Source organism: Corylus avellana, chromosome ca5 (assembly GCF_901000735.1).
Source record: "Corylus avellana chromosome ca5, CavTom2PMs-1.0".
Lineage (NCBI taxonomy): Eukaryota > Viridiplantae > Streptophyta > Magnoliopsida > Fagales > Betulaceae > Corylus > Corylus avellana.
In genome coordinates this window covers 11578503-11602288 of record NC_081545.1, presented here as the reverse complement: position 1 = coordinate 11602288, position 23786 = coordinate 11578503, and the positions used below count along the sequence as shown (strand labels likewise).

At 35.1% G+C, this 23786-nt stretch overlaps 4 protein-coding genes across 5 annotated transcripts; all 4 read left to right on the top strand.

Annotated features, from left to right (window-relative positions):
* The first annotated feature begins 1850 nt into the window (after nucleotides 1–1850).
* On the top strand, nucleotides 1851–6229 carry LOC132183286 (F-box/kelch-repeat protein At3g23880-like). The gene is made up of 2 exons (XM_059596688.1): nucleotides 1851–3282; nucleotides 5889–6229. Exon 1 carries the CDS (start codon nucleotides 1992–1994, stop codon nucleotides 3216–3218), a length of 1227 nt encoding a protein of 408 aa, XP_059452671.1. The 5' UTR covers nucleotides 1851–1991; the 3' UTR covers nucleotides 3219–3282; nucleotides 5889–6229.
* Nucleotides 6230–7425: 1196 nt separating this feature from the next.
* LOC132181146 (putative F-box protein At3g10240) lies at nucleotides 7426–10436 on the top strand. The gene is made up of 2 exons (XM_059594233.1): nucleotides 7426–8003; nucleotides 10170–10436. Exons 1-2 carry the CDS (start codon nucleotides 7478–7480, stop codon nucleotides 10172–10174), a joined length of 531 nt encoding a protein of 176 aa, XP_059450216.1. The 5' UTR covers nucleotides 7426–7477; the 3' UTR covers nucleotides 10175–10436.
* Nucleotides 10437–11504: 1068 nt separating this feature from the next.
* Nucleotides 11505–15326, top strand: LOC132181145 (F-box/kelch-repeat protein At3g23880-like). The gene is made up of 3 exons (XM_059594232.1): nucleotides 11505–11544; nucleotides 11651–12919; nucleotides 15103–15326. The coding sequence occupies exons 2-3, from the start codon at nucleotides 11704–11706 to the stop codon at nucleotides 15135–15137; spliced, it is 1251 nt and encodes a 416-aa protein (XP_059450215.1). The 5' UTR covers nucleotides 11505–11544; nucleotides 11651–11703; the 3' UTR covers nucleotides 15138–15326.
* A 2794-nt stretch (nucleotides 15327–18120) lies between these two features.
* Nucleotides 18121–21894, top strand: LOC132181144 (F-box/kelch-repeat protein At3g23880-like). 2 transcript variants are annotated; one of them, XM_059594231.1, is made up of 2 exons: nucleotides 18121–19521; nucleotides 21656–21894. In XM_059594231.1, exons 1-2 carry the CDS (start codon nucleotides 18275–18277, stop codon nucleotides 21657–21659), a joined length of 1251 nt encoding a protein of 416 aa, XP_059450214.1. In that variant the 5' UTR covers nucleotides 18121–18274; the 3' UTR covers nucleotides 21660–21894. The 2 variants fall into 2 exon arrangements, with proteins under 2 accessions (XP_059450214.1, XP_059450213.1); XM_059594230.1 differs by having other exon boundaries at nucleotides 21653–21894.
* The last annotated feature ends 1892 nt before the right edge of the window (nucleotides 21895–23786 follow it).

Here is a 23786-nt window from a genome sequence, read left to right as displayed (position 1 = left end):
CCAACTATACATCATTGAGATATTACATCAAACATGTGATGTGTGTTAAGTTTGAGGGTGCTGTGGGTTTAAAAAAAAAAAAAAAAAATTAATCCTTGGGGGTGCCGTGGCACCCCCAAGGTACCACGTGGCTCCGCCACTGATTGGACAAGTACTTTTATACGTCCCATTCGTTTAACCTGTGATGTATTTGGCAAAAAATGAAATAAAGAAAAACAAAAAATGAATAAGAGAGAAAAAGAGAGAGGTCTTCCTTAAATATTAAAAAAAGCCAAATTTTTGTCGGTGGTCGAATCACTTTTGAAGTTTTGTGGTGGTTCGGTCACCTATTTTGACTGGAATTTGTAAAAATACATACACCTGAATCTTTGTAATTTTTTATTTTATTTTTTTATCAAAACAAATAGTGGTATTTTGGAAATTTTAAAAATATTTAATGGAAAATCTATCCAAGTAGGATATTGCAAAAAATTAAAAGTTCAATATCCTAAATTGTGAGTTTTTGAACTTCAAGGGTTGATTTCAAAACGTGTGAAAGTTAATTAGAGTTTTGTAAAGTTTTCCCATATATTTTAATGGGAAAAATACACATACCCCATTATCAAATTAACACAATTTGCAATGTCCCCAAAATAACAAAAATATCCTTAACAATTTTTTTTTTTAAAATAATAATAATAAGGAAAAAGTGGTGACAAATAATAATAACCATACCCATGGCCACCGTGGTTCCTCGCAAGACCCGCAACATTGTTGTGAGTCCCACTTGTTTAAACCACCTAGACTTAATATTTTATCTATTCACTTTTCTTTATCTATTTTCATTATTCACAAAAAAAAAAGAAAAAAAAAAGAAAATTATTTTTTTTAATTAATATAAATTATGCGTTATTGAGCTAACATACTTAGCAAATTTATTTAGCACCATATCGATCAATTCAACAAATCCTTAGTTATTTTGACTAATTAAATAAGGAGTTTTTTTTAGAATTTTTTGCTACAGGGCTAGCTACAATAACTTTTACATGAGTGTTCTTATTATATAGTCGAATTAAGGATATGATAATGAATGTGGTTTCTATGATTCTATCTAAATGCTGAAAAGCCATGCGGCTCTTCAAATTTGCCCCAATGCATGTTTCCTTTCTATGTGTGGTTGAGCCAATAGGGGCTCAACCGAAGATACCACCAGCCTAGGTTCCCTATCTACTTTCCCATCAAGGATTTCTATGATGGTTCAGCCAACTAAATTAATACTGAAAGCAAGTTCTTTGTATAAAAAGAATTATATTTTAGGCCAATTAGTCTTTGTGTTTATATGTGTGCTGTGTCTTTGTTCATCTTGCAGAGTTTATTACGCGAGGTTTATTATCCCTTTTAATATTAACAACAATGGTGTTGTAAACAGCAGCAAGCTGTACATGACTAGAAGGCCAAGCAAAAGACAAAGAGAGAAAGTCAATACGACCATGATTCTATTTGAAGAGATGAAGTTGGATCATCTATTCTGCATGACTCCTCAATTCAACCTAATTCTCCGCTCTAACCTATTCCTCGTAACCAATGTAGTCTGAACAAAGAATCGCTGAAAATAAGAGTGCACCGACGATAAAATATAAAAAATTCGCAAAATGGACCGCTGATAATTACATAATAGCGCGGTGCAGCCCACAAGAGTGGGCTTTCTTATTAGAAAAGGCTTGAGTTAAAAAATAAAAACTAATGGGCCTTTGCTAATGTTCAAATCAATCCAATGGGAAAGCTTGGCCCAGCCCACTCCATCACCGCCAGCCCCTCAAATCCCAATGCCTTCTGGAAGTTCAGACTTCTTCTACCTCCATTGTTTCATTGGTAAACGAACATCTGTCATCATCATCTTCCCCAAACTTCCAATTCGTGGATTCCAATTTCCAAAGATGTTAATTTGTTAATTGAAGCTGCTGCTTTCGGGATTACTCTCTCTGATTTCCAAAACTAGAAGAAGATTCTTTATGGAAGAAGATCTCTCAAACGAAGCTGGGGTCGAAATGGATGAAGAAGAAGAAGAAGAAGCAAAGGAAATGTTAGCTCCTCTCCCAAACGAAGTGGTGGTCGAAATCCTCATAAGACTCCCTGTGAAGTCACTGGTGAGGTTCAGGTGCGTTTGTAAGGACTGGTGTTCTCTAATCTCCAGCAACGCCTTCATCGCCGCCCACACCAACCGAGCTCTCTCTCGAAGCGGTGACAACAATACGAGCAGCCGACTTCTATTTCGGTACGGACAAGTGATTTTCTTTAATATTCTAGGACATAGACAATTCGAGCACTTTAGTCTGCGCTCTGATGATGGATCATTTGGTAACTTAATCCGGTTGAAATACCCACATCAAGGTGCTTTCTTCGATGTTTATTACAACATAGTGGGCTCATGGAATGGCCTAATCTGCTTTGCTTTTGATCACCCTGCTCACAGCGCCTATAGGCTATGGAACCCTTCCATTCATAGAGCTCTAAGCCTTCCAGAGCCTAACTTCACGGTCTCATCACACGGCATTTATAAGCATTTCCATGGATTTGGGCATGACCCATCTACCAATGATGTTAAGCTGGTCAGACTTGCATATCATGGACTTCATTTCAAGGTTCTGGTCGAGATTTATACGCTTAACACTGGCTGCTGGCGACCCATTGCTGCCCCTGCTCCATCATATATTGTCAATGAGCGTTGCTTATCCGTTTTTGTCAATGGGGCATCCCACTGGGTCGCCCATACTCCACCACATGAGCACACTTTTCGCAATGTGATAGTGGCGTTTGATATGGGTGATGAAGTTTTTCGTGAGATTGAAGTACCCAACTGCTTTGTTGGGAAGTTGTATTTGAATATGACTGTTGCGGTGCGTGATGGATTACTTTGTCTTGTCCCATTTAATGAACATGAGCAGGAACAGTCTTTTTCTATATGGATCATGAAAGAGTATGGCATTGGAGAATCTTGGACTAAGCTATTCAACATTGATATCAGTCAAGGATTAAAGAGGGTAGTAGCTTTCAGGAAAAATGGTGAAGTTGTAGTTACTGACAGAAATGGGGAGCTTCTTTCGTACGAACCAAATATCCAACAAGTAACTCAGCTTGGATTTCGTAAATATTCATACTCGGGAAATAAAAATGGGTTTGTGGAGAGATGGTTTTTTTTGGATAAATACTTGGAGAGCCTTGTTCTACTAAATGCATAAAATAGAGTCTCGGGGCGGCTGGCATATACTTCTGATTCAAGTGCAAGAAAAATAGGAAGAAAAGGCAAGTTACTTGATGTTAGTTTTTCTTAATTGTTTTAGCACTTATATACAAATTTTTGTTCTGCAAGATGTTTAACTGACACAATAATATGCTACTGTCTCCAGACTTTAATATGATAATGGAAACAGAACTTCCTTAAATCATGTTATTCTTAAGTAAACGGGTTCATATAATATCATTGCATTGCGCGCGCACACACACTTTAATGTGATAATGGAAACAGAACTTCGTGAAATCATGTTATTCTTCAGTAAACGGGTTCATATAATATCATTGCATTGCGCGTACGATATTGGCTAAATGTAAAGTTCAAATCTTATGAACACACACATGCAAAAATTGATCGACTAATGCAGTGCTACAGTGTTGGCATTTTCATTCTACAGGTGCTTAGCTCCTGTCTTCTCCAGGGTACTTGGGGAAAACTAGGGGATCAGCAGATAGTAGCATAAGAAGATAACACATTAATTATAATAGTATGTAGTTCTTTAATTTGCATACTTGATTACCTTTGGCTCTTTGCACATCATAATATATGTTAACCTTTATCTTCTTTTGGGGAAGATGTAATGAACTTATTTGATGTTCTTATATTCTTGACACATTCAACAAGTTGTTCTCCCTATGTTAACCTTTATCTTCTTTTGGGGAAGATGTAATGAACTTATTTGATGTTCTTATATTCTTGACACATTCAACAAGTTGTTTGCCATTAAATTGTATGTTGTACTTAATCTACTCGTTTTATATTCCATGTGCCATTTTTTCTTTAGTGGATTTGCTAAACTTCCCCCTTTTTGTCTTTGGTAAGCCTAGTTGGACCAGTCCAAGTTTTGACTAGTATGTGATCATGCTTTGTAAGAGAATAATTGTAAAGAGGGTTGGTAATTGCTAATTTCTCAAACCATCTAGGGTGGTGGTTCAATGGCCCCAAGGAAATTTCCAAAGTGGTTAGGTACACACTAGGGCATGGGTTCGAATCTCATAATGAGAATCTTCATGCCTGATTAGTATAAACCACTTTGGTTCTCATTGATAGCATAGTGTGGTTAGGTCAGGTTATGGCTCAAGTCGAACTTGAAGGAGCACCGTGGTTCCCACCGTTTAGGTCCCTCATATGCGGCTTCCAACGGGTAGATGCTATTATAGTTCCACCCAAATAAATAGTCACAATTGGCCTCTCCCGCTTGCCTTTTTCTTAAAAAAAAAAAAAAAAAAATTGTTAATTTCTCAAGTGTGTTCTCCTGTGTAGAACTCTGCCTTGGAGTAATATGTGCTTGATCTTGCTCTTTGATTACTCTTCTTAAATACTTCTCTCATCTTTAGTTTGTGTAATAGGAACCCTTATGATTTGAAATTGTATTTTATCAACTGAAAATAGTTGATGCATTTTGGTGATCCTTTCTGAAATTGTGGGCATTCAAAACTTGTTGCTACCAACATGTTGAAATTTGATTTTTGAACTCTTCTAATTGTCATCCTTGTCAATATCATGAAGTGCTTTATTTCCTGACCTCCATCTTTGTTGATTTTTTGTCCTTGTTTTAAGCTTTTGTGCTATACACCACTTGAGTAAGACTAGTGCAGATTCCTCAATTGCACTCACCTGAGCAAGCCATTGGTTGGGCCAATAGGGGCTCAGCCGAAGATACCACCAGCCTAGATTCCCTATCTACTTTCCCATCAATTCTTAGAAATTCCAGTATCTCCAAAAGATTGTTTGGATTCAAATAAGCTACAACTTTGGATCATCGTCTAGGCATGGACTAGGGATTTCACTTTCACTATAGTTGCTAATATGGTCATCATGAGCCTTCGCACGAACTTTTGTCAACACATATATGGTATGACTCTGAAAACGTAGGAAAAGTTGGCCTTAATATGTCCAATGCCTGTTCCAACTTGTCCCAGAATGGGCCCTGTGATATGATACATCTTATAGACTGCATAATTTGTAGAATATAGGAAGAGAGTTCAAATTTAGGATCTTGTGATTGTAGCCTCTTCTTGTCCGGCAATTCTTTAGTTTTAAGGATTAATATTTTAAATTTTCTGATGCCTTTCTAAAGACGCAGGCAGAAAAATAAGTTGGGATCAATAAACATTGGTATGTTTTAAAATGGAAATAAGGAAAATACATATAACTACTCTCCCCACAGAGGAAGGGACCCCTCTCTGCAGTATTAATTCATCCTACCTTTTAATCCCAATCTTCTTTCCTATTTCAAATGTAGTTGAGATACGGACAAAAGTTTGATGACAAAGCCACAATAGTTGAAAGAGTATTTCAGTAGTGTTATTGCTTTTTTGCAGTTTGCATGTAACAATGGGAATACAAAACGAAGAACGTATAAAAAAAAAAAAAAGCAGTCATACTGAGGGCAACTCAATAGTATAGGATGTTGTTTTCTTGGTTTTTTTATTTTTTTTATTTTATTATTATTTTATTATTATTATTTTTTTAATTATTTTTTATAACGTGGTTTTTCCCATTTGATTATGTTAAATGGGTTGAGTATAAGTTTTTGGTTTTTCTATGCTACACGTTTTCTGTTTTTTTTTTTTTTTGGTTAAAATTTTTCTTTATTTTTAATGTTCAATTGCAGGTAACAACCATGACGACAATGAAGATGAGAGTGAGTAATGAGTATGAAGACGTGGACACGTAGTTGTTTGACTATTTGTAGAGATAGGTGCTGTAATGGAGTATTCTCATGGCTATTTGGACAATACTGAGTAAATGTTTGGATGCTTGGACAGATTATGTTTTTTCCTAGAAAATCAAGCTTTGTAGATAATCGCTTGTTGTCTAAACATATTCTATAATCTATATGGTTATGTTTCCATAACATTAGGTTGTGTTGTACTGTGATGGGATTCCTGTTGACAATGATGATTTTAATAGCTATTGTTTCGTTTGGTGTGATGATTTATCACATTTTACATTGATGATTTCATTTGTACAGTTTCTCCGGGTTCTGTTGAGGCTAGACATCGTTTATTTGCATCCATGCCAGTTTCTTCTTTGCATTGATATGCAATATTGAGAAATGTTTGTTTTCATTTTTCTACACATTTCTTGTCAATATCCGTACAAGAAATGTGCAGATTCATCATTAAATAAGGATCCACATATTCAATGGTGAATTTTTTTATTTTTTTTATTTTTTTTATTTTTTAAATATGGACAAGAAATGCGTATAAGAATGACACCATACGCATTTCATGCAATATTTATACTTGAATCAAACGCATCTCATGCAATATTTACTCTAGAATCGAAAAGTTGGCAACGGTAAGCGTGAGATTTTCTATTCTATGTTAGAAATGCTATATTTACTAAAAAATTTCTCCAAAAGTTAGTTTTTAAGTGATGTTTCATCGTTCCATGAGATTTCTTATTTTAAAAAATGTGTCACTATCTTATAAGATGGTGACACATCATTTGTGTGCTAACTTTTGGCGAAAAAATTTGGTAAATGTAGCATTTTTATCCTATGTTATCAGTCTCTTGTTAGAAGGTTACATAGTCTCGTTTGTATGAGTGAATTAAGATTCAAAAAGAAGTTTATGCTTCCACTTGATAAAAATGAATGAAATTTTGGAAATGGTCCATGCAAAGAATACAAAACCCATGACTTTAAAAAAGTGCTATCAATGAATGGAATATATATATATATATATTTCATATTAAGTGAAACCCTTGTGTTCTTTCAGCACATCCGACGAGGTCACCCGTGTTTGTTTTCTTTTCCGAAGCAAATTATGTCAACTTGAAATATGGTGCCAGATCAACTGATTAGCATCGTCTATGGGAAACGTTTGTGTTGATTCCTTAGATAAAAGGTTGAATGCCCATTAATATATTATGACTGCATGTCTTAAAAATTCACACAGAAATTTTCGAAATAGATTTAACTAAATAAATAAAAAGAAAAATTGAGGACCACAGACCAATGATTATCTGATCCACAAGAGTTCATATTATAATCAGTGGGCTTTCTTATTACGAATGGGCCTACGCTAATGTTAAAATAGATCCAATTGGAAAGCTCGGCCTAGCCCACTCGTAAAGAGAATCCAACTCGGCCCTGGTTGTTGTTGTTGTTCTTCTACCTTCCCTTTACTTTACCCAATGTAAAATTGAAATCTCAAAACTAGAGGATTCTCAGAGAAAGAAGAAGAAGCAAAGGAAATGTCAGATTTTCTCCCACTCGAACTTGTGTCTGAAATCCTCGTAAGACTCCCTGTGAAGCCACTGGTGAGGTTCAGGTGCGTTTGCAAGGACTGGTTTTCCCTAATCTCGAGCAACGACTTCATCAACACCCACATCAACGGAGCTCTTGATGGATTACTTTGTCTTGACCCGTTCGATGAACGAGAGAAAGAACAGTCTTTTTCTATATGGATCATGAAAGGGTATGGCGCTGGAGAATCTTGGACTAAGCTTTTCGACATTCATATCAGTGAAGGATTAAGGAGGGTGGTAGCCTTCAGGAAAAGCTGTGAAGTTCTTGTTACTGACAGAAATGGGGATCTTCTTTCGTACGTACCGGAAAATATCAAACTAGTAACTCAGCTGGGATTTCGTCAATTTTCTTCCTCGGGACCTAAACACTTGGAGAGCTTGTTTTTGTGGGATAAATACTTGGAGATCCTAAATGCAAAAAATGGAGTCTCGGGAGGGCTGGCAAACACTTCTGATTCAAATGCAACAAAAGGCAAGTTTTTTCTTAATCGTTTTATGAACCAAAATATGTATATATGCAAAATATAAATATTTTGTGTTGGCATTTTCATTCTACAGGGTAGTTGGGCAACATAACACATTGATTACCACTTTGGCTCTTTGCACACCATAATATATGTTAACCTTTTTCCTCTTTTTGGGGAAGCTGTCATGAACTTACTTGATGTTTTTATATCCTTGACACATTCACCATGTTGTTCTTCTGCCTTCAATTGTGTGTTGTACTTTTTGGAGTAATATGTGCTTGATCTTGCTCTTTGATTACCCTTCTTTAATAATTCTCTCATCTTCAGTTGTTTGTGTAATAGGAACCCCTAGGATTTGAAATTGTATTTTATCAACTGAAAATACTTGATACATTTTGGTGATCCTTTCTAAAATTGTGGCATTCAAAACTTGGTGCCACCAACATGTTGAAATTTGATTTTTGGAACTTTCCTAATTGTCATATCCATGTCCAAATCATGAAGTGCTTTATCTTTGTAGACTTTTTGTTTGTGTTTTAAACTTTTGTGCTATGCACCACTTGAGTAAGACCAGTGCAGCTTCCTTAGTTGCACTCACCTAGTCACCTGAGCAAGGCATTGGTTGAGCCAATAGGGGCTCAGCTGAAGAGACCCCATCAATTCTTAGAAATTCCAGTATCTCTAAAAGATGGTTTGGACACAAATAAGCTACAACTTTGGATCGTCATCTAGACATGGATCCCAAGTATGTTCGTCAACAGAGATGAAATGACTTTGCAAACGTAGAAATAGTCGGCCGTAATATGACCAATTCCTGTTCCAACTTGTCCGAGAATGGGCGCTATGATATGATACATCTTATAGACTGCACAATTAGAAGAATGTAGTAAGAAAGTTCAAATTTAGCATCTTGTGATTGTAGCCTCTTCTTATCCCACACTTCTTTAGTTTTCAAGATAGATTAGAATTTATTATTTTGTGACGCCTTTCTAAAGACGCATATAAAGGGAGAAAAATAAGTTGGGATCACTAAACATTGGTATGTTTTAATATGAAAATTGAAAGGAAAATACATATAACTCCTCTCCCTGCAGAGGAAGGGACCCCTGCTCTCTGCATTATTAATTCATCCTATAACTTTTAATCCCAACAATCTTCTTTCCTATTTCAAATGTTCTTGAGTTTTTGCAGTTTGCATGTATAGGATGTTGTTATGTTGGCAGCTGAAATACTATATTGGTTATTCTGTGAGAAGACAGGCTGTTTAATTGGCAGTTTGCATGGTTTTTTGTCCTGCCATTTTGACAACAGTTATATGATTGATTGTGTTTGTTACATTTGGTTGTTGGGTTTTGCATCTTTTGCCTCATTTTATTGTTGGATTATACATGGGTGTGGTCGTTACCCTGTTTTTGAGTGTATTCCTGTTGGGAACTGAGTCTCTCACTCTTTCGGCTAGTATAATCTTTTCAATTACTTTTTGGTTGCTCGATTTTTTTTTTTTTTTTTGAGAAACTTCACTTTGGATACCTAAACTACCACCCCTTTTAACATGCCCCCCTCAAACTTCTAAACCTCTCACTTTGGGCCCCTGAACTTTCAATTTCTATCACTTTGAACCCCTCTATTAGTTTTAAAATATTAAAAGTGAGACAATAACGTTATTACCCTTGACTTTTTTATAAAATTTAAAATTAAAAATTAAAAATTAAAAAAGAAAAAAAAAGAAAAAAAAAAAAGAAAAGATAAAAAAGAGGTTCAAAGGCCAGGAGACCCGTGGGTCAGCTGAGACCCAGTCGTGGGTCTGGCCTGACCCACGGATCTTTTTACTTTTTCTTCTCAAAAAAATCTAAAATTTGGAGTAGTTTAGTCTTTTTAGGGTTTGCGGTTAAAAGTTAATGGCTAAAACTGACTGAGGGGTTCAAAGTGATAGGAATTGAAAGTTCAGCAGTTCAAAATGAGAGGTTTTGAAGTTTGAGAGGAGCATGTCAAAAGAGGTGGTAGTTGTTTTCTTTCTTTCTTTTTTTATTTTTTATTTTTTTTTATTTATTTTTTATTTTTAACACGGCTTTTCCTTTTGGTTATGTTAAGTACAAGTTTTTGGTTTTTCTATATTGCACGTGTTTTCTTTTTTATTTTTTTATTTTTTTATTTTTAATGTTCAATTGCAGGTTAATGAGAGTGATGAGTCTGAAGACTATTTGGACAGATGGGTGCTATAATGGAGTATTCTCATGACTATTTGGACAATTGTGTATATGGGTTTTTGGGCAATACTGAGTAAATGTTTGGGGTGCTTGGACAGACTTTTGTTTTTTCCTAGAAAATCAAGCTTTTGTAGTTAATCGCTTGTTATCTAACATATTCTATATGGTTATGTTTCCAGAACATTATGTAGCTTATAATTATATTTAGTAATATGGAGGTAGTTTCAAGCAGTTTTTTATTTCCATGTTTAATAGTGTTTTGTTGAATGAATGTTTGGATTTTGGATATACGCAGCAACGTTAAATGCATTACAAAATGCCGATAAAAGTCTCTTCTTTTTTTTTTTTTAGCGTAAAAATTAGTGGCGCTTACAAAATGCTGACAACCTAGCGACATTTAGAAACTGTCATCATATTAATACCATTCTAGCGCTTAGATATGAAAATGGACCAATGATCATCGTTCCCAAAACATATCCATTAATATATTATGACTACGTCTTATAAATTGACCCGAAAAAATTTTCAAAGTAAATTTAAATTAAAAGAAAAAAAACAAAAACAAAAATTGAGGATGATATGTGTTGATTTGATTTCTAAGCAAGAAGGAATAGTAGCACCTGCTCACTATGAAGAGGGGGCTTAGAAGGTAAAAAAAAAAAAAAATTGTAGGCGCTTCATCAAGTTCGATTAAGTCATAGTTTGACTCAGCCCTATCAGGGTATCTGTGAGATCTAAGACGACTAATACTAATAGGATTGACGATTCTTATTTCAAGAGTCAAACTTTCACTTCAAACAAATTTAAGAATTTATCTGAAGCCACTAAAGTAACAACATTGGGACAATGATGATATATAGTTCACTTTCCTTATAAAGACTAATAAACTCTATGTAGAATGCTTTGAACGTATTACTACTTTTGGTGGTTTGTATTAATATTTATAATAATACAAGTATTAGAGTTACAATGAAACTAGAAGAGTAAGAGAGCTAATTACATATTGTGACCTCTTAGGTTTAGTAATCTATGTGATGGTGATAATAGACGATTATGGAATCGTATTATATGGTTCCCAAACAAGAATTAATGCTCATTGTTATTATTATTTTATGGTTTTGACTAAGCATCTTTAATTAATTAATTAATTTTTTTTTTTTTTAACATTGCATCCTCGACTAATTCTAACAAACTAGAGTTGCACAACAAATTGTCTAAACTTTTGCAATACAACTACTACAAAAGGCTTGAGCTACGCATATAAATTATAAAGGAATGGGCCTATGCTAATAGTGACATCAATCCAATTGGAAAGCTCGGCCCAGCCCACTCAATAAGTGTAAACCGAATCCAACTCAGCCCTAGTTGTGTCATCTTCTTCTTCTACCGTCCTTTTACTGTAAAACTGAATTCTCACATCTACCTACATCTTGGCGCACTTTCAGCTATAATTTCCCAGACAAGAGGGTTCTCAAAGAAAGAAGAAGAAGCAGCCGAAATGTTGGATTATCTCCCAATCGAAGTTGTGTTCGAAATCCTCATAAGACTCCCTGTTAAGTCACTGGTGAGTTGGAGGTGCGTTTGCAAGGAATGGTGTTCTCTAATCTCCAGCAACGCCTTCATCGCCGCCCACACCGACCGATCTCTTTCTCGAAGCGATGACAACAATAAGAATTTCTTTCGGTACGGACAATCGGCATGTATTGGTCTTCGACAACCTAAACAATTCCAGCACTTTAGTCTTCGCTCTGATGATGGATCATTTGGTCATAATAGTAACTTCATCGACTTGAACTTCCCGTTCAAAACGGATATTTGTTTGGATGTTCTTGCCAACATAGTGGGTTCGTGGAATGGGCTATTCTGCTTTGCTTATGATGATCCTAATTGCGGCAATGGCTATAGTTTGTGGAACCCTTCCATTAATAGAGCTCTAAGACTTCCAGAGCCTAATTTCACCTTCTCATCACATTCACAATACATGTTGAAGCATTCCCATGGATTTGGGTATGACCCCTCTACCAATGATGTTAAGCTGGTCAGACTTGTATATCGTGAAGAGCATCGGAACAAGATTCAAACGCTGGTCGAGATCTATACGCTTAACGCTGGCTGCTGGCGACCCATTGATGCCCCTGCTCCATCATATATTGTCAATGAGCGTTGCTTATCCGTTTTTGTCAATGGGGCATCCCATTGGATCGCCCATACTCCGCGGGATGAGGGTACTTTTCGCAATGTGATAGTGGCGTTTGATATGGGTGATGAAGTTTTTCGTGAGATTGCAGTGCCCAACTGCTTTGTTGGGAAGTTGTATTTGAGTATGAGTGTTACGGTGCGTGATGGATTACTTTGTCTTGTCCCGTTTAATGAACGAGAGACGGAACAATCCTTTTCTATATGGATCATGAAAGAGTATGGCGTTGGAGAATCTTGGACTAAGCTATTCAGCATTCCTATCAGTGTAAGATTAAAGAGGGTGGTAGCCTTCAGGAAAAACGGTGAACTTCTTATTACTGACAGAAATGGGCAGCTTCTTTCTTACGAACCAAATATCCAACTAGCAACTTATCTGGGATTTGGTATGTCATGGCACTCGGCAAGTGGAACTTGTTTTACGGAGAGCTGGTTTTATTGGGACAAATACATGGAGAGCCTCATTCTACTAAATGCAAATACTTCTGATTCAAGTGCAAGAAAATTCCGAAGAAAAGGCAAGTTACTTTATGTTAGTTTTTCTTAATTATTTTAGCACTTATACAAATGTTATAGTTCTGCAAAAAGTTTGTATTTTAGAACTGACACAATAATGGAAACAAAAATTCTTAAGTAAATGGGTTCATATAATATCATTGCGTCGAGTGAGAAAGGCATGAGATGATATTGGGGTAAATGTAAAGTGCGAATCTTATGAACCAAAATATGAATATATACACAAACAATTCATCGACTAAATGCCCACAGTGTTGGCATTTTCATTCTACAGGTACTTAGTTCCTGTCTTCTCCAAGAGTACCAGGGGAAAACTAGGGGATCAGTAGTAAGTCACATAAGAAGATAAGACATTAATTATAGTAGTCTGTAGTTCTACAATTTGCATACTTGAGTACCTCGTTGCCTCTTTGCACATCATAATATGTGTTAACCTTTTTTCCTCTTTTTGGGGAAGATGTGATGAACTTTATTTGATGTTTTTATATTCTTGACACATTCACCATGTTGTTCTCCCTTAAATTGTATGTTGTACTTAATCTACTCGCTTATATATTCCGTATGCCATTTTTTCTTTAGTGGATTTGCTTCTGGGACAAACTTCCCCTTTTCTGTGTTTCGTAAGCCTGGTTGGACGAGTCCAAGTTTTAATTAGTGTGTGATCATGCTTCTTAACAGAAAATTGTAAAGAGTGTTGACAATTACTAATTGCTCAAATGTGTTCTCCTGTGTAGAACTCTCAATATGTTGAGAGTTCTGTTTGTTTGAATTGGGGTAATGGCTGAATTGTAGCAATTAAGCCTGCTTTTGCAGGTTTGGCAACAATACTAAATATATGAACATCGGAAGTTAACACTATATTATCAGCTTGATCTTGCTCTTTGATTACCTTTCTCAAAACTTCTCTCATCTTCAGTTGTTTGTGTAGTAGGAACCCCTAGGATTTGAAATGGCATTTTATCAACTGAAAATAGTTGATCCATTTTGGTGATCATCTCTGTAATTGTGGCATTCAAAACTTGTTGCCACCAACATGTTGAAATTTGATTTTTGAACTCTTCTAATTGTCATGCCCGTGTCAATATCATGCCATTGGTTGAGCCAATAGGGGCTCAGCCGAAGATACCACCAGCCTAGATTCCCTATCCACTTTCCCATCAATTCTTAGAAATTCCAATATCTCTAAAAGATGGTTTGGACTCAAATAAGCTAGAACTTTGGTTCATCATCTAGACAGCCTTCCCAAGAATGTTTGTCTAAACAAATGAAATGACTCTGCTAACGTTGAAAAAGTCAGCCTTAATATGACCAGCTCCAGTTCCAACTTGTTCCAGCAGAGGCTCTGTGATATGATACATCTTATAGGCTGCATAATTAGAAGAATGTAATAAAAGAGTTCAAATTTAGGATCTTGTAATTGTAGCCTCTTCTTGTTCCGCGATTCTTTAGTTTTCAAGATTTAAAAAATTATTATTTTGTGATGCCTTTCTAAAGGGAGAAAAATAAGCTGGGATCACTAAACATTGTAGGTTTTTAAAATGAAAATTGAGAGGAAAATACATTTGACTCCTCTCCCCATGGGGGAAGTGATGAGAGTGCTTAAAAGTATTATTTAGACCCCTCTTTGCATTATTAATTCATCCCACCTTTTAATCCCATTCTTCTTTGTTATTTCTAGTGTAGTGCTATAGACAAAAGTTGGATGACAAAGCCTCGACAGTCGAAAGAGTATTCCAATGGTGTTATTGAGTTTTTGCGCTTTGCATATAACAATGGAAATACAAAACAAAGAACTTCCCCCCACCCCACCAAAAAAAAAAAAAAAAAGCAGTCATGCTATGGCCAACTCAACCCAATAGGATAGGATGTTGTTTTGTTGGCAACTTGAATGCTATATTGGTGAACTTTTTTTGTGAGAAGACAGGCTGTTTAAGTGGGAGTTTGTATGGTTTTTTGCACTGCCATTTTCACAACATTTATATGGTTGGTTGTTTTTTTACACTCTGGAGTGTGTTGGCAGTAGGGTTTTGAGGTTTTCAAACCCCTAAAGCCCCTCTCTCTTCCGTGTTTATCATTTGTTGTTGCTGTTTTTTTTTTTTTTTTTTTTAGTTGAAATCCAATCTGAACGTCAGATTTTTTTTATTTTTTGTTAAAATATTTATTTTGTTTTAATGTTTAATTGCAGGTAACAATCATGAAGACAATGAGAAAGAGGGTTAGCCTAAGGTAAGAGCTAATTTGGACTGGGTGTGCTAAACAAATGTTTGGACAGATTTTATTATTATTATTATTATTTTTTTCTCCAAAAAAATCAAGCTTTTGTAGATAATTGCTTGTTGCCCTAACATTTTCTACATGTTTATGTTTCCATAACATTTAGTAGCTTATATTTAGTAATATGATGGTAGTTCCAAGCATTTTTATTTCTCTGATTAATAGTCTTCTGTTGAACAAATGAATGAATGGATTCTTGATGTACAGAGCAACATTAAATGTAAACAAATATTTTTAATAAAATACTTGTAAATGCCAAAAATGAATAAACATCGACAAATTAGCAGCATTTTTTTTTTTTTTTTTGATTTTTTTTAACGAATTAGCAGCATTTAAAAATGCAAAATAATTAGCAGCATGTACAAAATGTGGACAACATAGTGACATTTACGAAACGTTGACATATTAATACCATTCCCGCGTTTATAAAACACCGATATATTATACCGTTTTTTTTGGCATTTTTGTAAACACCAAGAAAAAAGCCACTATTTTTACATCATTTGTCTTTTAATTATTTGTCTTCAAGGGTAACTCGATCGGTTGGAGATTATGTCTCATGAAGTGAAGGTCACTAGTTTAAATTCACTTTTGAAAATATTACTGAGTTATAATTGAAGTCTAGCTATAGTTAAAGACTATCACCTAGCTAACCTAATTAGAATAAAAGTCTATTTGTATTCAACATGATTATATTATAAATAAGAGCATGTTATATTGTAAACTTCATTCAGAGAAATAAAAGATTAATGCAGCCTTAGAGATTTATCCTGTTCCAAATATTGGAGGCAGGATCGAAAAAGCGGGTATACTTATAGGGGGTTAAATGTATTTTTGCTTATATAATAATATAATATAATATTAAACAGGTATACCCATTTAATATTATATTATTATAATATTATATTAATATTATAATAATATAATATTAAATGGGCGAATGGGTAGTTGATTTGTTGATTTGAACTGGATAATTATATTGGAGGAGTATTTTTGTCTACTCAAAAAGTGAAAAAATAAAAATACTCATATACTATAATTAACTAAATATTATCCAGTTCAAATGAATTATTTGAACTGAAGAGTATCTTGTTCCTTAACCTACTACAATGCTGCTCGCTTGTTTTGGATCTAAAGATAAATTATTAAGGAAAAAAGGAAAGAGAAAAAAATACCAAATTAATGATTATATATGCCTTAGAAATTTGAGCATGATTCTTTTAGAATTCAAACATAAAAATTGTTCTTATGTATATATAACAAAAAAATGATAAAAGAAATGGATTTGTAATAAAGTAAATGATGGATACCAAATAAAACTACTATATTTTTCCCAAGTCAAACGAATTAGATCCGTAGGTGTACAAAGTTCAAATGCTCAATAGTCCTTAATTTTCATATTTATTGGATATTATAAGCAATGTAAAGTTTCCTAAGGAGGCCAAACTACTTAGACCCAATACATAATATATGACGGAAGACTAGAGAGAAGTATGCTTGATAATGATTTTGAAATGTGTTTTGTGATAAAGTGTTTTTTAGTGGGATTTTATATTTAAAAACTATTTTGTGTTTTGAATTGTTTGTTGATAGTTTTGGGAAAAGTTCGTTATCAAAAGATGGGATATATGTCTATACTAATATAATGAACAGATCTAAGTATCTTTAGGGAAATTTGGAAAAATAAATATATCCTCCTCAAACTATCACTCTATTATCGATGTCCACCCAAATTATCGATTGTGTCAATATGTCTCATAAACTACAAAAAATTGTTAATGCCTTTCATAATAATAAAAATACCCTTAATTAAGGAGTACTATTATTTGGTGCAGCCCACAAGAGTTCATATGTTTTATTTTTTCTTTTTTTGAATAATGCTATTTTTTACACTCATTTATCACATTATTTCACATAAGTTGATATAACGTATTTTAAGTGACACAACAAACTAGCAAAACTAGTACAATGGACTTAGGGCATCCTCATCGGTCTAGTCAAGTAGCATTTGGTTAGCAGGAATGCTAACGTAAGAGTAAAGGGTGCCGTGTTGGTCTTAATAATTTGAAAAAACATTTGGTAATCTGATCACTCATAAAAAATAAAGCATATATATATATATATATATTATCTTTAATATTTTCTCTCATCTCAATAAAGAAATTATTAAAAAATAATATTAAAATGAAACAGTGAAAATAAATAAATAAATAAAATAAAAAGTCAGATATAAATGCTTTAAAAAAAAAGTTAAAATAGAAAAATATAAATAAATTTACTAAGTCGGTTGGTTGTAAGAGCATTCTCAATGGAGGAGTTATATTTTTATGTAAAATGACTTGTCAAAACTTATTTTTATCTAGTTTAAGTTAAGCCAGTAAAATGACTTTTCAAAACTTACTTTTATCTAGTTTAGTTAAGCCATTTTTAAATGTTTCTACATCCGATTAGCTATATTTCTATTTATTCTATTAAAATATTATTAAAAGTAATAAAAGTTTTGGGAAAAAGAGAACATGTGAGAGGAAAAATAGGAAAAGTTTTAGGAAAAAGAGAATATATAGAGAAAAAGTAGGAAAAGATCTGAAAAAAAAAAAAAAGAAGAGAAAATAGATGAGAAACAGTGAAAAATAAAATAGCTCATTTGAAAAGTGCTGCTACATTTAGCTTTTTTTTAGCTCTTCCAATCAAATATCTATTTTACATTTTCTTTTGACTAATTCAATGTAAGAGTTTTTTAAATATTTGAAGAGCTATTTTAGATAAAAGTAACATTTAGCCCTTCTATTGGGAATGCTCTAAACGAGGTTTCTTATTTAAAATCAGTCCAATTGAAAGGCTCGGCCCAGGCCGCTCCATCACTGTAAAGACTTGATTTATTCCTCCGCCGCAATACCTTTTCATTGTTTTCAACTTCTCTTCTTCTTCTTCTTCTTCTTCTTCCTGCCGTTTACTTTACCCACAAGAAAACTGAATTCTCACCCCTAAATCTCTGCGCACTTGAGCTTTGATTCGTAAATTGAAGCTGCAATTTTCGAAACTAGAGGATTCTCAAAGAAAGAAGAGGAAGAAGCAAAGGGAGAATGTTAGATTATCTCCCAGACGAAGTTGTGTTGGAAATTCTCATAAGACTCCCTGTGAAGTCACTGGTGAGGTTCAGGTGCGTTTGCAAGGACTGGTTGTCTCTGATCTCCAGCAACGCCTTCATCGCCGCCCACACCAACCGATCCCTTTCTCGAAGCGATGGCAACAATAAGATTCTGTTTCGGTACGGACAATTGGTAGGGACTGGTCTTACACCACCTAGATGTTTCGAGCAATTGAGTCTGCGATCCGATGATGGGTCATTTGGTTATAATGGTAACTTCATCCAGTTGAATTGCCCACTTGAAAGAGCTGTTTTTCCTAACAATTTTCCCAACATGTTGGGTTCGTGGAATGGGCTAATCTGCTTGAAATATTATCATCCTTCTTACGGCTATTGCTATACTTTATGGAACCCTTCCATTCATAAAGCTGTAAGCCTTCCAGAGCCTAACTTGGTCTCGTCAAAGTCAGACGGCATATTGAAGCATTCCCATGGATTTGGGTATGACCCCTCTACCAATGATGTTAAGCTGGTCAGACTTGCATATCATGAGCCGCATATCATGAAGGTTCCACCGCTGGTCGAGATCTATACGCTTAACACTGGCTGCTGGCGAGCTGTTACTTCCCCTGCTCCATCATATATTATCAATGAGCGTTGCTTATCCGTTTTTGTCAATGGGGCATCCCACTGGGTCGCCCATACTCCACCAAATGAGCCTACTTTTCGCAATGTGATAGTGGCGTTTGATATGGGTGATGAGGTCTTTCGTGAGATTGCAGTGCCCAACTGCTTTGTTGGGAAATTGTATTTGAATATGACTGTTGCGGTGCGTGATGGATTACTTTGTCTTGTCCCGTTTAATGAACGAGGGTTTAATGAACGAGAGGAGGAACAAGAGAAAGAGTGTTTTTATATATGGGTCATGAAAGAGTATGGCATTCGAGAATCTTGGACTAAGCTATTCAACATTCATATCGGTGGATTAAAGAGGGTGGTAGGCTTCAGGAAAAACGGTGAAGTTCTTGTTACTGACAGATGTGGAGAGCTTCTTTCGTATGAACCAAATACCCAACTAGAAACTCGGCTGGGATTTTGTAAATTTTCTTCCTTGGAAACTAAAATTTGGTTTGTGGAGAGCTGGTTTTATTTGGATAAATACATAGAGAGCCTTATTCTTCTAAACGCAAAAAATGGAGTCCCGGGAGGGCTGGCAAATAGATCTGCTTCAAGTGCAAGAAGGCAAGTTACTTTATGTTAGTTTTTCTCAATTTTTTTAGCTCTTATGCAAGTGTTGGTTCTGCTCTCAAGACTTTATGTTATAATGGAAGCAAAAATTCCTCAAATCATGTAATTGTTAAGTTCAAATCTTATGAACCAAATATGTATATATTCAATTACTCGACTAATGCACTACTGTAGTGTTGGCATTTTCATTCTACTGTCTTCTCCAGGGAAAAATAGGGGATCAGCACTAAGGTTGCATAGAAGATAACGCATTGATTACCACTTTGGCTCTTTGCACATCATGATACGTATGTATGTTAACCTTTTTCCCCTTTTGGGGAAGATGTAATGAACTTATATTCTTGACACATTCACCATGTTGAAAATAGTTGAAGCCTTTTGGTGATCATCTCTGAAATTGTGGCATTCAAACTTGTTGCCACCAACATGTTCAAATTTGATTTTTGAACTCTTTGAATTGTCATATCCGTGTCAATATCAAGTGCTTTGTTTCCGGACCCAAATCATGATATGCTTCCAAATTTTTCTTATTTGGTTCTACTTTTTCCTGTTTGGATCTTTTCAAAGGTAACACAGAAAAGGTGTTTTTTGCTATACAGCACTTGAGTAAGACCAGTGCAAATTCCTTAATTGCACTCACCTGAGCAAGCCATTGGTTGAGCCAATTGGGGCTCAGCCGAAGACACCACCAGCCTAGATTCCCTATCCACTTTCCCATCAATTCTTAGAAATTCCAATATCTCTAAAAGATGGTTTGAACTCAAATAAGCTAAAACTTTGGTTCATAATCTAGACGTGGTTGGGGGTGTCACTTTCACTTTAGCTGCTAATATGGCCATGAGCCTTCCCATTTATGTTTGTCAACACAGATGAAATGACTCTGCTAACTGCAAACATAGAAAAAGTCGGCCTTAATATGACCAACTCCTGTTCCAACTTGTCCCAGAATAGGCGCTGCTGTGATATGATACCTCTTATAGACTGCATAATTAGACGAATGTAATATGAGGGTTCAAATTTAGGATCTTGTTGCCTCTTCTTGTCCCGCAATTTTTAAGTTTTCAAGATTAAAAATTGTTACTTTGTGATGCCTTTCTAAAGACGCATATAAAGGGATTGCTAAACATTGATATGTTTTAAAATGAAAATTGAAAGGAAAATACGTCTAACTCTTCTCCCCACGGAGGAAGTGATGAGAGTGCTTGAAGGCATCATTTATAGACTCCTCTCCACATTGGTAATCCATCCCACTTTTTAATCCCAATCTTCTTTCTTATTTTAAATGTTGTTTGTTAAGCTATGAATAAAGTTGGATGACAAAGCGGCCTCGACAGTCAAAAGAATATTTCAATGGTGTTATTGAGTTTGTGAGGTTTGCATGTAGTAATGGGAATACAAAAGAAAGAACTTCAAAAAAAAAAAAAAAGCAGTGTCATACTGAGGGCAACTCAATAGGATAGGATGTTGTTTTGTTCGCTGCTGGAATACTATGTTGGTAATTCTGTGAGAAGACAGGCTATTTAATTAGCAGTTTGTCTGGTTTTTTGTACTGCCATTTTGACAACATTTATATGGCCGTTTTGTGGGAAGATTGATGGCTTTTTTTTTTTTTGGTAATACTGTTAAGTTCTCTTCCGTGTCCAGGTAAGCTCTCACCCTCAGTACACTGCTTGGAGTTGCTATGTTTCTATTTTCTGTCTATCATTTCCCTTTGTTCCCCATTTTCTTTTTTCAATTGAAATTCAATCTGAGCCTCGTTTTATTGTGGATTTATATACATGTGTGTGGTCGTTACACTGTTTTTGAGTGTATTCCTGTTGGGAACTGAACCTCTCACTCTCAAGCTCTGAGCTTGTGGTAAATTCTGTTGTCATTTTATCAAAAGAATTTCTGCCTCACATAAAGTTCAATGTAAGAATTAGAATCATTGGATTGTTGGGTTTTCTTTTATTACAACCTCTTTTGTGTTGTTGGATTAATGCTACAAGCTCATCTTTTATAATGCCGTTTTTCTATTTGGTCATGTTAAATGGGTTGAGCATATATAAGTTATTGGCTTCTCTATGATACACGTTTCTTCTGTTTTTTCAATTAACATATTTCTTTTTTTGTAAATGTTCAATAGCAGGTAAAAATCGTGACGACAATGAGAATAAGGATGAGTTTGAGGGCGAGGACGAGGAGACAGTCGTGTAAGAGTTCTTTGAGTGATGGCTGTTTGGCTATTTGGAGGCTGCTGTAATGGAGTATTCTCATGACTATTTGGACAATTGTATATGGCTTTGGAGAGTACTGAGCAAATGTTTTTGATGCTTGGACAAATTTTTGATTTCCTAGAAAATAAAGCTTTTGTAGTTAATTGCTTCTTGTCTTAACATTTTTTGAATGGTTATGTTTCCAAACATTATGTAGCTTTATATTTAGTAATATTTTTAATAAAATACAAAAATCTTAATAGTGTTTTCAATAATTATATTTCCCGGCGTTACAGATGCCAATAAAAGCCTAATTCCATTTACCAGCAGTTTGTAAACGCCGAAATTGATAGAGTTATCAAACCACCATTTTCCTCCTCTCTCTCTCTCTCTCTCTCTCTCTCTCTTAGTGGAATATATATATAAAATTTATTAGACATAAGTTATATAATATATAATATTAAATAGGCATGCATGTGGTGTTTGCAACCACACCCACTACTCACTTGTTTTGGGCAGGTTTTTTTTTTTTAATTAATTAATTATTTTTATTTTAAATATTGTCCGTTCGAAGAATGGGAGAAAATTCGTTCATTACCCTTACGAACCTATTCTAATTGACCCACTGAGCACCATGGGTTATAAAGAATTTTTAGGTTTTCGTCCCAAAGAGAAAATGTAATCCCCCGCTCTAATTATATGATATTGTTTGTTTTGAGCCTTACCTCTCACGATTTTGTTATTGGGTTTAACCCAAAAGACTTTATACCATTTAAAGAGAGCATGATTTATATAAGCATACCTCATTTCTCACACCCAGTCAATCTGGAATACCATAATCACCCTTTTTTGGGACCTAGCGTCCTCGCTGGCGACCCTGATGGGCTTGTGCACGTTCCCTCAATCTCAGGCTTGGCTTTAGCTCTAATATCATATGTAGCACCCCGTTCCAAGTGGTTTGGGCTTCAACCTGCATGGTTTTGTCCTTGGGTTTACCCTCAAAAGCCTTATACCATTTAAAGATAGTATATTTCATATAAACACATCATTTTTTTTACGCCCAGACAATGTGGGAAGTCATAATCACCCTCTTTTGGGACCTAGGGTCTTTGTTGGCAACCCTCGTAGGCTTGTACATGTTTCCTCCATCTCAAGCTGGGCTTCGACTCTAATACCATAGGTAACACCTTGCTCTAAGTGACATGATATTGTCTGCTTTTGGCCTTAGCGTGCACGGTTTTGTTATTGGGTTTATCCCAAATGAGGGTCATACCATTTAGAGAGTGCATATTCTATATGAAGATATTATCTTTTTCACACCCAAACAACGTGGGACGTCACAATCACTCCATCTTGGGACCCAGCATTCTTGTTGGCGACCCTCATGAGTTTGTGCACACTCCCCCTATCTCAGGCTGGGTATTGGCATTGATATCATTTGTAACGACTCAAGGAAAAGCGTTAGCCACATCTGTGTTATCACCTCAAAAGACTAGCCACATCGAACCACTCCTAAAGCTTTGGGATTGGTTCAGTAGCCCCCTCTAGCCAATTTGGGATTGGCCCACTACCTTGCTCCCCTCTACCCGTTTTTTTCTTCTTCTTTTTTATATTTATATTTTTATGAAAAAAGTACATATACTCTTCTTAAACTAATTAACACCATATTGACAATGTTTTTTCCAAACTAAAGATTGCATCAATGTCTTCCTTCATCAAAATACCAAAAATTTGCAATATCTCCAAAATAATAAAAGTACCCTTAATAAAAAAAACAAAATAAAAATAATAATAAAAAGGGGAAACTTCAGAAATCCCTCTTGAACTTCCAGCCATTTTGACATACCTCCCCTTGAATTTTCAAAACTCTCACTTAGTCCTCCTGAACTTTGGTTTTCTCTACTTTGGACCCTTTTAACGTTAAAGTCAAACAATTTGACTTTTTATACCCATTTTACCCTCCCCAAAACTACGTCGTTTTGTGTCCTAAAACTACAACACCTACCCAGCCCAAAACGACGTCGTTTTAGGCATTAATTTTTTTTTTTTTTTTTTTTTTTTTTT

Excerpts from the sequence above, each read along its gene's own strand:
- LOC132181145 (XM_059594232.1), top strand. The coding sequence starts at position 11,704 with ATGTTGGATTATCTCCCAATCGAAGTTGTGTTCGAAATCCTCATAAGA. Across the intron at positions 12,920-15,102 it reads AAGAAAATTCCGAAGAAAAG|GTAACAATCATGAAGACAAT; the intron begins GCAAGTTACTTT and ends GTTTAATTGCAG.
- LOC132183286 (XM_059596688.1), top strand. The coding sequence starts at position 1,992 with ATGGAAGAAGATCTCTCAAACGAAGCTGGGGTCGAAATGGATGAAGAA.
- LOC132181144 (XM_059594230.1), top strand. The coding sequence starts at position 18,275 with ATGTTAGATTATCTCCCAGACGAAGTTGTGTTGGAAATTCTCATAAGA.
- LOC132181146 (XM_059594233.1), top strand. The coding sequence starts at position 7,478 with ATGTCAGATTTTCTCCCACTCGAACTTGTGTCTGAAATCCTCGTAAGA.